Source organism: Vombatus ursinus, unplaced genomic scaffold, assembly GCF_900497805.2.
Source record: "Vombatus ursinus unplaced genomic scaffold, bare-nosed wombat genome assembly UNPS02009994.1, whole genome shotgun sequence".
Taxonomy (NCBI): Eukaryota; Metazoa; Chordata; class Mammalia; order Diprotodontia; family Vombatidae; genus Vombatus; species Vombatus ursinus.
In genome coordinates, this window is record NW_020949772.1 from 5,517,562 (window position 1) to 5,535,402 (window position 17,841).

The following is a 17,841-nucleotide window of genomic DNA, read 5'->3' on the forward strand; positions in this document are numbered from 1 at the left end:
ATCAATGGGAACAATTAGCAAACTAAAACATACAAATGATCCTCTTCATTCTTGGTTTTCCAAATTGTATCTTAACTTGCCTTAATGAAGCATATTTAAAAACCCTTTTTTTCCATTCTCTTCATATACAGAATTTGACAAAACTTTTGGAGAACTCGGCTCTTCCCGTTCCCTAATTCATCTAAAAGGAGGTGTATTTCAGAGCTAGAATCTACAGGAAAGTTCAGGGAGGGGTTGCTAATGCAGACCACAACGGAAGGACCGTGGGCGCATGAGACGCCAGCTAGCTCCAGACTGGACTCAGCCCGAGTTCACAAATGAGCAGTACCTTGTCTCTTTTGGGTTTGATTTCTTTAAAAACATCACAGTACCCCATCACGGCTTCCACAAACTTCAGCATGCCCAGCCCAGCTTTGCTTACGGCCTCCATTTCTTCAAAGGTTGTATTAAGAGTCTTTAAGAGCCCTTTAAGATAGGATGTGAAATTTTCAGTCAGTAGGTCAGTCAAAAAGTATTAATTAAGTGCCTACTATGTGTCAGGCACTTACACAAAAAAAAAAAAAGTGCTGCTCTCAAGGAGGTCACAATCTAAGGTGGGGGGGGGAGACAACAGGCAAACAAGTGTGTACAAACACAATACATATAGGATAAACTGGAGATGATGTCAGGAAGAAAGCACAAAGATCAGGAAGCCTGGGAAAGGCTTCTGGCAGAAGGTGAGATTTTAGCTGGGGCGTGAAGGAAGTCAGGTATGAGGCAGTCAGTGAACATGCCTAGAGCTTGTGTGGGAACAGCAAGGGGGCGGAGTACATGGGGATGGGGTGCAGGGTAAGAAGAATGGAAAGGTAAGGGAGAAAATCTGGAACCCAAAATTTTAAAATTTAAAAAAAAAAAAATTTTAAAAACAAAAGTTAAAAAAAATTGTTTTCACATGCAATTGGGAAATAAGATATACGGGAAATGGGGTATAGAATCTATCCTGCCCTACAGGAAAACTGAACTGGATAAGAGAAGAGGGGAGAGATAGAAAGGAGGGCAGATTAGGGGTATTCAGAATGCATGCCATCTTGGGGTGGGGGAGGGACGAGATGGGGAGAAAATTTGGAACTCAAAATCTTGTGGAAGTGAATGTTGAAAACTAAAAATAAATTAATTAATTTAAGAAAAAAAAAAAGAAGACTGGAAAGGTAGATGATGAAGGTCTTTGAATGCTCAACAGAGCATTCTGTATTTGATCCTGGAGATAATAGGGAGCCACGGAGGTGTGTTGAGCGGGACAGGGCGTGGAGGTCTGACAGGGTCAGACTTGGACTTTAGGAAGATCAGTTTGATAGCTGAGTGAAGGATAGACTGGCCTGGACAGAGACTGGAGGCAGGCTGACCCACCAGCCACCGTGCCAATAGTCCAGGCGTGAGGGGATGTGGGGGCCTGTACCAGGGTTGGGGCAGTGTCAGGAGACAAGGGGGCATATTCACGAGAGGCTGCAGGGGTGGAATCCATGGGCCTTGGCCACAGCTTGGATACGATGGGGTGAGAGTGAGGAGTCAGGATGACTCCTAGGTTGTGAGCCTGAGGGACCGGGAGAAAAGTGATGCCCTTGACAACAGGGCAATTCAGAAGAGGGGACGGTTTGGGGTGAGAGGGAAGATAATGAGTCCTGCTTTGGAGTCTGTGGGACACACAGTTCAAGAAAATGAGGCATACCTGTCACTTTAAAAAGAGAGAAATGAGATGTTTGGGGCTAATTAAGTACTCCTGATTCATTATTCATTAATCAATATGTCCATAAAATATAGACCCAACTGTCTGAGATCTGAGAGCCCAGACAGCTGTGTTTCATAACTGACCATTTGGATATGACAGAAGCCTCTAGAAGGGCAAAGGCAAGCTGACATGAACTGAATTGGAGCCCCCCCCCCCACTCCCTTCCTACTACTAGACTGTCAAGGTCTCTGCTGAGAGGCTCTGCCTGTGTCTGCAGCTGAATCCCTGCCAAGCTGGGCCTGCATTACATCTGCCATCGCTGGCAGGCCTGAGATCTGGGGCCCAGGTTTGCAATGGGGTCATCAAAGTTTCAGGGAGAGGACTCTGGCTTTCTGTTAGTGGGAGAGGGTCCTCAGATAAAACCAACACACAGCTACGCTTTAGAGCTCCCCTACGGTGGTCCTTCTATCTAACTGGAAACAGGTAACACGAAGGGAGAATTTATTGTGGAGGGGGCAAAACTGACGTCAAAATGACACAAGAATCAGAAGAGGACGCCCTGCTACTGGGGCAGGTGTCCTGGAACGGGAGGCCTCGGTCACAGGACCGAGGCGCAGATCTTGGTTCTGTAGGCGCTACCCAGGTGAGCGACCTGAAGCAAGCCACTGAACCCTCTCTGGGTCTCATTGTCCCCCACGGTGAAATGGAGGGGCCAGACTAGCTGCTCTACTGGGTGCCTTCCAGTCTAAACCTGCGATGGAGGCGTCTATGAACTTGTATAACAAAAACAGCACGCTAAACAGTTATGGCTATACAATTATAAGTGCTTTCCTCACTGATGTCGAGTATGATATTGATTACATAGATACAGATACAGAGATAGAGGAATAGATATACACACAGCATAAGTACAGGTATAGATATAAATAGAGATACAAGCATAGACATAGGGATAGATGATACAGATATAGGTATAAATGTTATAGACACAGGCATAGATACAGGGATAGATGATATAGATATAGGTATGAATGTTATAGATACAGGCATAGATATAGGGATAGATGATATAGATATAGGTATGAATGTTATAGATACAGGCATAGATATAGGGATAGATGATATAGATATAGGTATGAATGTTGTAGATACAGGCATAGATATAGGGATAGATGATATAGATATAGGTATAAATGTTACAGATATAGGCATAGATATAAGATAGATGATATAGATATAAGTATAAATGTTATAGACACAGGCATAGATACAGGGATAGATGATATAGGCATAGGTATAGATATAAATATAAGCATAAGTATAGGCACAGATGACATAAATATAGATAGGTATAGATGCAGGAAAATTGGTCTTTAAGAAGGGGCGTATCTTCTCCTTCAGAACTCAGGCCTGAAGGATGCTTGGGTCCTCAGGAACCAAAGCACCAAAGGGTTGACTGTTAATTGGTAACTTGGGACACATAGTCACCATCCACTTTTTAATGTGTCAGCATTAGCTCTATACAGGAGGAAGTCTCCTGGGAAAAGGTCAAGGTCAGGTCAAAGCTTACCCTACCCCTCTGCGGGAAGTGCAAGCACAGGAGAAAAATGAAGTATGTGAAACACCAAGTGAAAAGGCTGAGTCTTGCCAGATGAGTTTGTAGATGCCATTGAGAGTGAGAAAAAGAATGTGGTTTTTTAAGGCGTCCCAAATCCCCTCGCTGAAGTCAAAGCCATGGACCCTGTAAATGGAAAACCACCTGCTCCTTCTTAGTCCTGGGTTACGTGTTTCTCCCTAGGACCCCAGCTGTATCTCTCTCCCAAGAGATCAAACAAACCCCAAATTCCGGGGTTTCATTTGGATTGAAACAAGCCAACAGAAGCACGGGAAGCTCTAGAGAAAGCTGGGACAGCGTCCACGCCAGTCATCTCCACTTGCCTCGGATGTGCTTGACTTGGCTCTGACTAATTGAATCAAAGTCCATCTCCATGAGAGACCTCAGGAAGTTCGGGTCAGACATCATGCCTTTGGCCGTCTTCCAGTTGAGTTCCTTGTACCCCTTCACAATCAGAATACACTCACAAACAGTTTGCACCTGTTTAGGAGGCTTAGCAAAAGACCTGGGCGGGGGGGAAAGACCAGAGAAATCAATCAAAGGCAGAATCACAAAATGTAAATTAAGAAGGGCTTGAGGTAAGCATTTAAAGACACTGATGTTAGCGGTGGGAAGTAGCACGTTGAGTTCGGTGGTAACAGAACTTTGAACTTGGGGGGGTCAAGAGATCTATAGGGTTGAATTCCAGCTTTGATGCTTTCCAGATGTGTGACCGTGGCTAAATTAGGTAACCTATCTGAGCCTCAGTCTCCACAACTGAAAATGGGGATAATAATGTCTGCAGGAACTCTGCCAGGACTGCCCTACCCTACAGGGTTCAACCCCCTCATTTTGCAGACAAGCGGAGTGAGGCCCAAGGCACTTAACTGAGAGTAAGTGACTTGTCCAAGGTCACCGCTGGTAGTAAAGTATCAGAGGTAAGATTTGAACTAGGGCCCCCTGCATTGCTTTTTCCACTTTTCCACGGTCATCTAGAAGGCCATGAAAGAAGGCTCCTTTCCAGGGTCTTTCTCTGGATGAGAAATGTGTAAGGTTTGCTATCTCATCCAAATATGACGCCCAAAGATCCCAAAACATAAATCCAGAAATGAAGGCAAGGAAGAGCACTTTTTTCTTCTCACCAGAAAGTGCACAGTTGGAGAGGCAGGGAATCTGAGACAGTGGCCCCAAAAAGCAATCCCCCCAAAATATGAAGGCACAAAGACTGAGCCATTGCATTGGCTGCTCCACGCGCTGGTATCCGAGTCTCTGCATGGATGGATGGCATAAGGCCACCAAAAGAACCCCGGGGGACACTGGACATAAACCTGAACTGGCGAGCAAAAATCAGGACCATGCAGTGATGACCAATGGGTGTGAGAAGGGATGCCTGGCATCCTGCTGAATTAAACCAAGGACATGGGAATGAGATAAAGGGGATGGTGCGGTTTGTCTGTCTGTCTTCACTTAGGCACAGAATTCGGAGATGAGAAGGAACTCAACTCGGTAAAGGCAGAGGACGGTATGTGTTCATTTCTGTGGCATGTCCCAGCCTCTTACTAACCCAAAACCCATTTACCTGGGCTAATCCAAAAGCAAAGCAAACCTTTTCTATCAAGAAACTACACAGGCAGGCTGCCCTCCTAACCTTGACTTCTTGACTTCTCAGCCTGGCAATGAGGATGACTTCATTTGCCACAGGTAACTAGCAAAGGAATAATTCCCCTGGGAAAAGACTACTTCTTGCTACCAACAGCAACATCTCTAGATAAATGCTTTGCTTTCTGGACAGAGAAACTGTGCAATCCTAAATCAAATACTTCATTAATAAATAAAAAAAAAAACAAAGCAAGCCTATTTGACTTCAAAGAGAAGACAGGTAACCTCTAAAAACTAAGACAAACATGACATCATCTCCTTCTGAAACCATTTCAAATGAGCACGCAGAAAGGAAAAAGAAGAGTGTTGGGCACAGCACAAGCATTAGAATTAGGCTGGACAAAGCCAACTTGGGTGATGAGTACATGAAGGGAGGCAGTGAGGCACAGTGGAAAGAGCATGGTGCTGGACTCAGAGGACCTGGGTTCCAATCCTACCCCTGATGCTCACTACCTGGGTGACACAGGCTGAGTCACTCACGTAGACCTCAGCTTTCTCATTTCAAAGATGAAGGGATTGAAGGAGAGGACCTCTGAGGTCGCTTCCAGCTTCCAGCTCTATGACAGGATGATACACAGCTACCTGTGCCCGGGCTGCCCCCCATTGCAACCTGCCTGAAATGTTCCCCTTCCTCACTGCCGCCTCTTAGACTCTTAGCCACCTCCCTGGCTTCCTTCGAGGCACTGCTCGGGCGCCATCTTGTATTGGAGGCTTTCCTGACCCCACTCCTGCTTGAAATTATTTTGTACTATTTCAACCGTGCTCTGTGTTTATTTCTCTGTGTACGTGTTCTATATCACCCTCACCCTCTGCCAGTAGAACACAAGTTCCTCGAGGTCAGAGAATGTTGTGCTTTTGTTGTTATATACCTAGCACTCAGATTACGCGTTTGGTTGTTTTGGTCATGTCTGACTCTCTGTGACCCCATTTGGGGCTTTCTAGGCAGAGGTATCAGAGTGGTTTGCCATTTCTTTCCCCAACTCATTTTACAGATGAGGAAACTGAGGCAAACAGGGTGAAGTGACTTGCCCAGGGTCACACAGCTGGTAAGTGTCTGAGGCTGAATTTGAACATGGGAAGATGATTCTTCTTGACTCCAGGTCTGGCACTCTATCCACTGCACCACCTAGCTGCCCCAATTATAGAAGATGTTTAATAAATACCTGTTGAATTCAATTGAATTGCTATGATTAAAGAAGCAAAGTCATACAAATGATAACACCTTGGAAAGACTCCTGGGTGCACTGAGTCAAAAGGGAGAAAGGAGTCAAAAATAAGCCAGAGCAGAAGGAACGCCTTCGAAGACAGCAGGGCAATATTCTTTGCTGGGATTTCATTAGTGATGTGAGATGCAGCTTCCAGAATCCACTAAAGAATCATCTGGGGGGTGCAGACAATGCAGAGAAAGGGCTCTGCAGCCTATCCCTCTTCCTGCCGAGGAGGAGAACTGCCTGGATGGGCTCCTTTTACCCACTGATTTTTGAAAGGCTGGCCATGAGTTTCGTCTGGTAGCCACAACTGGGAATTACGGACGGAGCGGCTACCGGTTTAATCTTTCAAGTGCCTGGTGTGTCCAAAGAGCGAGAAAACCATATGTGGATTCCATTCTACCTAATAGTGTTCATAATATTTTCATTTTAATATTTTAAAATAGGTTTTATTTTAATATTTTAATTTAATTATTTTATTTAATATTTATTTTAACTATTTTAATAATAAAATGTTTATTTTATTGTTGTTCTGGACCTAGGTGTAGAATTCCATCAACCAATTGGTCAACAGCCTTCATTAGGCACCCAGTGTTTGCCCTGCAGTAACACCCGCTGATCTGTATTTATATCCCCAGCACTTAGCACATGATAAGTGCTTAATAAATGCATTTTAATTTATTCATTCATGTGCCAGGTACTGCACTTGGTGCTTAGAATACAGTGACAGAAGTCCTTGCTTTCAAGGGGTTTACAAGGAGCAGACGGAGTGCTGGGCCTGGAGTCAGGGAGACCCAAGTTCAAATCCAGCCTCAGAGACTTACTAGTTGGATGACCCTGGGCAAGCCGCTTCATCAATGATTGCCTCAGTTTCCTCAACTGTAAAAAGGGGATAATGATAGCACTGACCTGTAAGACTGTTGTAAGGATCAAATGGGGTGCTTGTAAAGCACTTAGCACAGGGCCTGGTACATAGATGGTGCTTAATAATTGCCTGTTTCCTTCTCATCACGGGGAGACAACACATGTATATTTATAGGCACATACAAAATGGGAACAAGATGATTTCAGGAGGAGGGCACGAGCGGCTGGAGGGGATCAGGAAAAGCCTCCTGGAGAGGCCTGAGGTGCCACTGAGGAAACGAGGGATTCTCATGATAGGAAAACCCCCTCCACCACCCAGACCAGCGCCTTCTCTGTGACTTGGGGCGTCTCCAGGGAGTCCCCTGGAGCGCTCGGCGGCATCTGCACAGCCAGGAGGGTCAGAGACAGCCCTCGCACCTCAGACCCCCAGCTCAGCCCCTCCGTGAGAAATCCCTGTGCGTGAAGACGTTACCTGATCTCTGTGACGTCGGACTTGTCCAGCTTCTGCAGCTCCAGCTTGGCCGCTTCCAAGATGGGCATTGCTTCATCCAAGGCCGTCTTGGCCTCCGCTTTTTCCACGGCGATGATGTTATTCTGCTCCTCTATCTCCGTGGCCTTCTCTTCGGCGAGTTTCTTCTTTTCCTCCGCTGCAGGACAAGGTGGGAAAGCGTAATGTCCCAACTGATGCAAACACACAGGAGTGGCTTGGCTTTCTTTGATTAATGCCGTTCTCAGACATCCTCTGGGCTCACCGGGAGGAGCCCTGAGTTCTCGGACCCCGGCGTCCACAGGCCTCCTCTGGTTCTCTCCTCTCTCCTCCCTTCTGGCCTCATTTGGACGCTGGGATCTCTGGGGCAGCTCCTTCTAAGCTGAGGCCATCCCAAGGAAACCGTCTCTGCTACCTGCTAGTTTATTTAAATTCCCCACTCTCCCACTGGCCTCCTTTTCCTATACCCATCTTCCCTACTACTGCTTTCCCATCAGATTTAGCTTTATCATATTATCAAGCATGTAGTCCTGGACTTGGAGTCAGAAAGACCTGAATTTGAACCCCACCTCAGACACCTCTTAGCTATGTGATCCTGGGCAAGTCACTTAAACTCTCTGGGCCTCAGTCTCTTCATCTGTAAAATAAGAGAGGAGGACTGTGGCCTTTAAAGTCCCTTTCCAGCTCTAAATAATCTATGTTCCTATGACCATAAGGGAGAAGGCTGGCTGACAACATTAGAATAGAGATCAGAGGAAGAAACAAGGTATTTTTGTCTTTTGGGTAAGATGAACTACACACTGTTGGGGTAGGAAGAGGAAAGAGACAAGGATTTCAAGAAAAAGAGCATGGGCCTGGTAAGGTGCCATGATACAGCGGGCATTCACCAGTGCCCTCCACCTGCCAGAAGGAGAGCAGCTAATCACTCCTCAACCAGAGGAGGCACCAGGAGAGGGAAGGGCCTTGCGTTCATATCATCTGGGGAAGATCTGAAGGAACTGGAGATGCTGAGCCTGGAGAACCGAATGGTCTGGGGGTGTGAAGGGATGTCATGTGGAAGGTGGGTGAGACTCTTCCTCAGAGGACAGGATCAGGAAAAGTGGGTAAAAGTGGCAAAAAGGCACATTCTGGCTCCATGGCAGAAAAAAAAAAAAATTCCTAACAACAAGAGCTTTTCAGAAGCAGGACGGAGCCTTGGGTGGAGAGGTTCTGAGGGTGCATTGCGACTCATCAGGACAGGCTCTGGACAGATTATTTTCCAGGAGAGAGGGAAACATATGGCGTCTGAGGCCCCTCCAGCCCTGAGATCCTGTTACCCCATGAGGTGGGTAGTGCGAGTGTTATTACTGGCATTTTACAGATAAGGAAACTGAGGCTCAGAAAGGTGATTTGCCCATCGTGGCATAGCTAGTAAGAGGTCAAGTCTCTTGACAACGAAACTGACCCTCTTTCCACTACACCACACGCCCTCACAAGCAAAGGCAGGAAGGAGTAAGTGACTGCGGCGTGTTCAGAAGACAGCGTGTTGACCAGTTTGGTGAAGGCTGAACAACTGTAAAAAGATCGGGTAAGAAAGAAGGATAGAGAGGTTGGCTCCAGACAGCCCAAGGAGGAACGTGGGCACCCAGACAAATAGCTGCTGCAGTTAATGCTGTCATTAACACTGAGGGGTTCACGTGGTGGTGGGTGGGGTGGGAGTGACGGGCACAAAGTACAGCTTTAGGAAGATCAGTCTGGAATCCAGAAGCCAGTGATGAGCATAATGAGTTCAGGTATGAGGCAAAGTGACCAGAACCTAGAAGGTGTCGTCCATGGGGCTGAAAAGAAGGGATGGAACTCAAAAGTGTCTCAGAAGAGTCAGTCAAAAAGCATTGATTAAGCACCTACTATGCGCCCACCTAGCTGCTCACCCGGACTTCATCATGTTCTCCAAAGACTTCTCATTCCACGAGATCACATCAACTCCAAAACTCACTACCTCTCAGTACCTGCCGGCCCTGGGGACCCTTCCTGCCTCTGACTGGAGAAAATGGAGGGTGGGCATTGGAGACCTCTGAGATCTTCCACTTAAGGAGGGAGCCCAGGGTAGCCATCTCATCATTTCCCAGCCAGCTGTAGGAATTCCTCAGTCCCTCAACCAGATCCCTTCTCTCTCCTCCCCTCCCCACCTCTTCTGCTTCTTCTAATGTGCTATCTCCCCCATTAGACTAGGAGCACCTTGAGGGCAGGGACTGTCTTGCCTTTCTTTGTATCCCCAGCCCTTAGCACAGTGCCTGGAAGTAAATATTCATTAAACAAGCACGGAAGACAGAAGGCACTGGAATTAAGAAGGATCAGGAAAGGAAGAAGGTGGGATTTCAGCTGGGGCTTGAAGGAAGCCAGGGAAGTCAAGAGGTGGGAATGAGGCATGGAGGACAGTCGGTGAAAATGCCTAGGAGGGGGCAGCTAGGTGGTGCAGTGGATAGAGCACCGACCTTGAAGTCAGGAGGACCTGAGTTCAAATCCGGCCTCAGACCAAACACTTGACACTTACTAGCTGTGTGACCCTGGGCAAGTCACTGAACCCCAATTGCCTTAAAAAAAATGCCTGGGAGTTGGAAGCTATCTTATGTGAGGGACATCAAGGAAGCTGGTATCACTAGATCCCAGAATATATGGGGATGAATAAGGGGTAAGAAGACTGGAAGGGTGGCAAGGGGCGAGCTTAAGAAGGGCTTTGAAAGACAGAGAATTCTTCTTTTGACGCTGGAGTTAACAGGGAGCTGCTGGAATTTATTGAATAGTGGGGTGACAAGAGTCAGACCTGTGCTTTTAGTTGTTCAGTCACGTCCGGCTCTTTGTGACCATGACATTCCATGCCCTTCTATCCTCCACTGTCGCCCAAAGTCTGTCCAAGTTCGTGTTCATTGCTTCCATGACACTATCCATCCATCTCATCCTCTGCCGTTCCCTTCTCCTTTTGCTTTCAATCTTTCCCAACGTCAGAGTCTTTTCCAATGGGTCCCGTCTTCTCATTATGTGGCCAAAATATGAAAGCTTCAGTTTCAGTGTTTAACCTTCCAATGAGTAATCTGAATTAACCTCTTTAACTTTTGACTGATTTGATCTCCTTGCTGTCTCAGGGACTCTCAAAAGTCTTCTTCAGCACCACAATTTGAAAGCATCATTTCTGCAGCACTCAACTTTCCTTATAGTCCAACTCTCACAGCCATACATTGCTACTGGAGGAAAAAAAGTAGTTTTGACTACATGTACCTTTGTTTTAGTGTGCTGTCCAGACCCGCCATAGCTTTTCTTCCAAGGAGCAAGCACCTTTTAATTTCATGGTTTCAGTTGCCATCTGCAGTGATCTTTGAGCCCAAGAATATAAATGCAACACTGCTCCTATTCTTTTTCCCTCTATTTGCCAGGAAATGATGGGACCAGGTGCCAAGATCTTAGTTTTTCCTTTTTTATGTAAAGCTTCAAGCCAGTTTTTGTTCTCTCCTCTTTCACCCTCATCAAGAGGTTTCTTAATTCTCCTTCATTTTCTGCCATCAGAGTGGCATCATCTCCACATCTGAGATTGTTGATATTTCTCCCAGCAACCTTAACTTCAGCTTTTGATTCATCCAGCCTGGCATTTCCCATGATGTATATAAGTTAAATAAATAAGATGATAATATACAGACTTGTTGTACTCCTTTTCCAAGCTTAAACCAATCAATTGTTCCATGTTCCGTTCTAACTGTTGCTTCTTGACCTGCAAACAAGTTCCTCAGGAGTCAAGTAAGATGATCTGGTACTCCCATCTCTTTGAGAACTTGCACATTTTGTTGTGATCCACAGAGTCAAGGCTCCACTGTAGTCAATGAAGCAGAAATAGATGCTTTTCTGGAACTCTCTTGCTTTCTCCATAATCCAGTGAATGTTGGTAATTTGGTCCCTAGTTCCTCTGCCTCTTTAAAAGCCAGCCTGTTCTTCTGGTAATTCTCGGTTCACATATTGCTAAAGCCTCGCTTGCAGAATGGGCAGCTAGGTGGCACAGTGGATAGAGTACTGGGCCCAGAGCAAGGAAGACTTGAACTCAAATCTGGTACTGGCTGTGTGACCCTGGGCAAGTCACTTAACTCTGTTTGCCTCAGTTTCCTCATCTGTAAAATGAGTTGGAGAAGGAAATGGCAAACCACTCCATTATCTTTACCAAGAAAACCCCAAATGGGGCACAAAGGGTCGGGCATGACTGAAAAGGACTTAACAACAACAGCTTGCAGAATCTTAAGCATGACCTTGCTGCTGTATGAAATGAGCTCAACTGTTGTGTAATTTGAACATTCCTTGACATGGCCCTTCTTTGGGATTGGGATGTAAACTGATCTTTTTCAATCCAGTGGCCACTGTGGTTTTTTTTTTTTTTCCAAATTTGCTGGCATATTAAATGCAACCCCTTAACATCATCATCTTTTAGGATTTTAAATAGCTCACCTGGAATTCTGTCACCTCCACTAGCCTTATTGTTAGCAATGCTTCCTAAGGCCCACTCGACTTCATTCTCCAGGATGTCTGGCTCTGGATCAGTAACCACACCATCGTGTGGTTAATATGGTGATGTTAGGCTTTTTATTGTATGGTTTTTCCATATATTCTTGCCACCTCTTCTTAATCTCTTCTGCTCCTGTTAAATCCCTACCCTTTTGTCTTAAAACATTCCTTTGATAGTTCTAATTTTCTTGAAGAGATCTCTTCTTTCCCATTTTACAGTTTTCTTCTATTTCTTTGCATTGTTCATTTAAGAAAACCTTCTTATCTCTCCTTACTATTCTCTGGAATTCCACATTCAGCTGGGTCTATCTTTCCCTTTCTCCTTGACCTTTCACTTTCCTTCTTTCCTCAGCTATTTGTAAAGCCTCATCAGACTGCCATTTTGCTTTCTTCCTCTTCTTTTTCTTTGCAATGTTTTTGTTGCTGCCTCGTGCAACAATATTGTGAACCTCTCTGTCCATAGTTCTTCAGGCACTCTATTGATCAGATCTAAACCCTTAAATCTATTCATCGCTTCCACTTCATAGTCATTAGAGATGTTATTTAATTCACACATGATCCTCTAATTGCTTCAATTTAAGTCTGAATTTTGTAATAAGAAGCTCATGATCTGAGCCACCATCACCTCAGCTCTTGTTTTAAATAATTGTATAGAGCTTCTCCACCTTTGGCTGCAAAGTATAATTAGAATTAGAAAGTAGAATCCATTTTATTTCAATATTAATCATCTGGTGATGTTCATGTTTAGAGATGCCTTTTGGGCTGTTGAAAAGATTGTCAGCTATGACCAGCAAGTTATCTTGACAAAACCATTAGTCTCTGCCCTGCTTTATTTTGTATTCCAGGGCCAACTTGCCTGTTATTCCAATTATCTTTTGATTTCCTACTAAATGTGACATTTTCTGGGTATTATTTCTAGAAGATGTTGTAGGTCTTCATAGGACTGATCAACTTTGGCCTCTTAGACATCAGTCCTTTGGAGCACAGACTTATATTACTGTGATATTGAATGGTTTGCCTTAGATTCAAACAGATATTATTTGGTCATTTTTGAGATTATACCCCAGTGCTGCTTTTGCACCCTTTTATTGAATATAGACCTACTCCATTTCTTCTAAGGAATTTTAGCCCACAGTAGTATATGTAGTGATCCTCTGAATTAAATTCACCCATCCCTGTCCATTTAAGTTCACTGACACCCAAGAAGTCAATGATGAATCTTTCCATCTCCTGTTTGACCACATCCAGCTTACCTCGGCTCTTAGATCTTACATTCCAGGTTCCTGTGCAATACTGATCTTTACAGCATCAGACCTTCCTTTTGCCACCACATGCATCCACAGCTGGGTTTCTTTTCAGCCCTGGCTTAGTCACTTCATTCTTTCTGGAGCTACTTGTAATTGTCCTTCACTCTTTCCCACTGGCATACTGGATGCCTTCAGACCAGAGGGGCTCATCTTCCGATGTCAAAACTTTTATCATTTTAATACCATTCATGAAACTTTCTTGACAAAGATGCTGGAGTGGTTTGCATTTTGTCAGAACTCTCCACCATGACCTGTCCACCTTAGGTAACCCTGCATAGCATAGCTCATCGTGCTTTAGGAAGATCAGTTTTACAGCTGACTGGAGGATGGACTCAAGTGTCTTATTAACTTGACTATCAGAGGAAGGGTATTCAAAGGCACATGCAAAGACAAAAAGAAGGATAGTTACCAATGTGCCCAAGCTGATAAACAGATCTACATCACTTTGGATGAAGAACCAGATATCGAGCTGGTAAGATCATGGAACGGGCAGGAGTGGGAGGGGGGAAATAGCCAATGATGGCAGCTCTTCCCAACTGGGCAGCAGAATCTGAAGTTAATATGCTGATCAATGAGGAGCATCTATGAGATAGTAACACCATGAGAACAGCATCTGAGAGCAAGAATTTCAAAAGGAATGTATAAAATAGACAAGAGAGAGAAGAAACTGAGGTCACGAAGAGCACTGGGTGAGGTCACTGTTATAATAAGCAAAGCCAGAGGAGGCCATGATGATCTGGACTGAAACTGTGAACAAGAAATCTGCAAGTGTTAGAAAGACCAGGTAAGAGGTCGGGGCCAAAGACAGTGATCTGGGGGTCACCGGCATATAGGTGCAAACCAAGAGTTGACAGTTGGTCAACCTATGACTCCCTGCAAAGGAGGGTACAGGGAGGTGGAGAGGATTTAGTGAAGGAGACAAACTAAGTGCTCAAACAACGAAGAAGGAACAACTAATCCCAGAATCAAAAGGTGAAAAGAGTTCTTCTAGACCAGGTCACTGAGGGCAGGAACTTGAACCTAGCTCAAATTCTCATGACTCAATGGTAGAGTCTCCATTAATACTGACTTGTCCAACCACGGCCAAGTAGAAAGCACACTGGGTTTGAAGGGAAATACACATTCTGGTTCTTCCACTTTTTACTAAGCTGCGTGATCTCTTTTTTTGCTTTTTTGGTGAGGCAGTCGGGGTTAAGTGACTTGCCCAAGGTCACACAGCTAGTAAGTGCCAAGTGTCTAAGGCCGGATTTGAACCCAGATCCTCCTGACTCCAAGGCCGGAGCTCTATCCACTGCACTACCTAGCTGCCCTGCCGCGTGATCTCTTGAGCAAGGCTCAAGGGCCTTGGACCAGATGGCCTCTCTGGTCTCGTTTTTCCTAGATTAATGATTTCATTTGACAACTGTGACCTGATATTCATTTATTTACTCAGAAAGAGAGCAGAGGACCCACCACAGGTACCCTTGCATGATGGCGCCTTGGTTGGCTACCCATTGGCTCTGCCTGCCTGTCTGCCTCAGACGTCTTGGCCCGTTACTTACCTATTGCCGTGTTCGTCGAGATCTCCTCCAACAAAGCCTCACAGGCAGCTGACTTCTCGGCCAGGACGATCTTCTGCTCTGCCAGCTTCACGTTCAGCTCATCCAGCTGAATGGTGGCTTCTTTCAGCTTATCCAGTCCTCCTTCCAGACGTTTGCACTGTGCTGAGTGGAACACAATTCAAATGCTCACCAGGAGGAAAATTCAAAACAAAGTTCAAAGGACTTCATTTAAATGACCTCACTCTGATTTTTCTAATCACAGTGGGGAGTCGTCAACCAGCTGATGATTCTAGGCTTTGTGGAGACATATAATACGCCATGCCACTCACATCAGCATCCTGGGACCCCGATGCTATTAGCCAATATGATTGTTCTGACTCTGGATTAAAAATGTCAAGGGCCAACAGGCACCATTTAGAAAGTGAAATACCAGCTGTGACTGGTAATATTTTTAACACCGTAATTTCTAAGGCATAATGGAAACATGACAGAGCACCCCAACGGCTCTATCCAGGAACCAAAAAAAGCTGCCAGCATTCTTCCAGCATAGCAGGAGAGGAGAAATTCTCCTGAAAACAGATCTCTGGTGGAGTCTGCCTGCTCTGGAAAGCTCTACCATTTCTAAAACTCCTCTATTTAAGGTAGAACGAGCTTTTCAGTAACCTTTTTAAAAAGCTGATTAGTTACTGTTCTTACTCACCACTAGGGAGGGTTCAGCCACGGTCATGGGGCAAGGGGTGAAATGATTGTGCCACCGAGACAAAGAACGGACACATTAAAGTGTCTTTCCTAAGTATGTCCATCAGCAGGTAGAACCTCCTTCCGTATATAAATCTTACCTATGTTGAATTGAGTTTTTTCATCTAGTAACTTGGAATAAGTACTGATAAAATCAAGGTAGTTCTTGGGAGTGACGTAGTTGCTTCGCCTCAGTTTTTGGAGGAATTTTTTGCTGAACTCGCCAACAGACTCATGGACCATAACAATATGTCCTACCACGTCTTCTGTGTAATCGGGCGGAATCATTGGATTCTCCCCTAAAGCAAAAGGGCAGAAATGTGAGGGGAATCTTCTCTAAGAAGCTGTGGATGGTGTTCTCTTTCTGATAAAGCTGGGCTATGATGTTGAGAGAAGCTAGCGGTGCAGTGGCTAGAGCGCCAGGCCTGGAGTCAGAAAAACCTAAATTCAAATATGGCCTCAGACACTTACTAGTTGTGTGACCCTGGGCAACCCTTTTGGTCTCAGTTTCCTCATCTGTCAAATGAGCTGGAGAAGGAAATGGCAAACCACTCTAGTGTCTTTGCCTAGAAAATCCCAAGTGGCATCACGAAGAGTCAGACATGGCTAAAAAACAACTGAACAACAATGATGATTCCTAGGCTAGAATGTAGAGGGTAGCAATTGTATCTCCCTACAGTGAGGGAGATCTGTCTTCCCAGAGGTAAATATTTCCTTGACACAATAGAGTCTGAATACCATCAAGTATGATCCACACTTTATGTACAAAGGCACTGGAGACCTAAAATGTCACTCCCTAATTAAATAAATACAACTTTTCAGGAGAATTTCTCCTCTCCTGCTATGCTAAATTTAAAAAAAAAAAAACCCAGATGGTTTCCTGACATAAGGATGGTTCTAAATCTTCCTTCAGTGTTAAGCCTTAAACCTAAAGAGAAACTTTCTAATGGTGAAAGTTCTCCCAACACAGAACAGAATGCCTAAGAAGATACAGCAGATCCTCTCTCACAGGGGATAAAAATGATATTAATAAAATTATTTTTAAAATAATACATTTGCCTAGTGTCTTACAAATCTAATTGATTTTAAAATGAAAAGATGGAGGGGGAAAGCTGCCTATCATTTATTAAACTCATCAATAAAAACATACAGGGAAAAACACAAACTACTCGAAAATGTACACCTGTCACTTGCAGTTTGTGTAATATACATCAGTAGATTTGGGTGCTCTTGCAACGGCTGCTCCCCTCCAGTGAGGCCAATCGCCACCCTGCCATGCCCCCCTCATGTGTCACCATTCTTTTGTCTTCTCATGAGTCCTCTCTAAAGGGTCTGGCCCATGTGCAGGACTCAGGCAGTCTCTCTCCTGTTCACCTCCTTTTCCAATCAGGAATTACCAGATTTGGGGTATACATTTCTTACACTTCTTGGGCATAAGTTACTGTTGTGAATAACGTACTAACCCCCACTTACAGCCGCCACGCATCTCTTCATTGACCGTTGGGGTTGGCCACAATTTTGACGTCTCAAAGACTGTGTTGTTTCACAGCTGTAAATAACAGGCTTATATTTTGAGGTATGAGCCTCTATCAAAGTTCTGCATGTTGTTATTGATAATCAGCTTGACAAATAAAATGAATTTACAAAAATAAACTGAAATAAAGTCAGACTACATGATATTTCAGGGTATCTCAGCTCTAAGCCCCATGATTTCCTTACCAATGAATCATTGCCAAATGAAATATCCAACTTGTGTCTGGTGGCATTGAGTTCCCTTGTACTGCCTTCAGGTGACATCAACGCACTTGGTATCCCTAATTTTTGTCCTATTCCACAGTATGTTTTACTTATAAACTAAGCAGCTTCAAATCATTCTGGAAGAGGGCTGAAGGCAGCACAGCACAGCAGGCAGAGGACTAGATGCTGGCCAGAAAGCCATGGGTTCAGATCCCAGTGTTGACTCCTCTCAACATGGACAAGTCATGCAAACACTACGATCTTCCTGATATGTTTAATACAGATGACGGTAACAAAAGGCTGCCATAAGTCTCAAAGAAGATACTGGCTGAGGAAACTGAGGCAAACAGGGTTAAGTCACTTGCCCAGGGTCAGACAGAGAGTAAGTGTCTGAGGCCGGATTTGATCTCAGGAAGCTGAGTCTTCCTGGCTACAGGCCTAGTGCTCTATACACTACCTGCCGTAAATAAATAAATCTTA

At 44.8% G+C, this 17,841-nt stretch overlaps 1 protein-coding gene across 1 annotated transcript in view; it reads right to left on the reverse strand.

Annotated features, from left to right (window-relative positions):
• DNAH10 (dynein axonemal heavy chain 10) overlaps window positions 1-17,841 on the reverse strand; it is a 165,725-nt gene that overhangs the window by 23,323 nt on the left and 124,561 nt on the right. The window contains exons 55-59 of the mRNA XM_027853515.1: window positions 15,726-15,923; window positions 14,887-15,048; window positions 7,503-7,677; window positions 3,644-3,825; window positions 329-465 (exon numbers count right to left, since the gene is read on the reverse strand). Of these exons, the coding sequence (XP_027709316.1) occupies window positions 329-465; window positions 3,644-3,825; window positions 7,503-7,677; window positions 14,887-15,048; window positions 15,726-15,923 (854 nt within the window). The remainder of the gene's footprint in view (window positions 1-328; window positions 466-3,643; window positions 3,826-7,502; window positions 7,678-14,886; window positions 15,049-15,725; window positions 15,924-17,841) is intronic.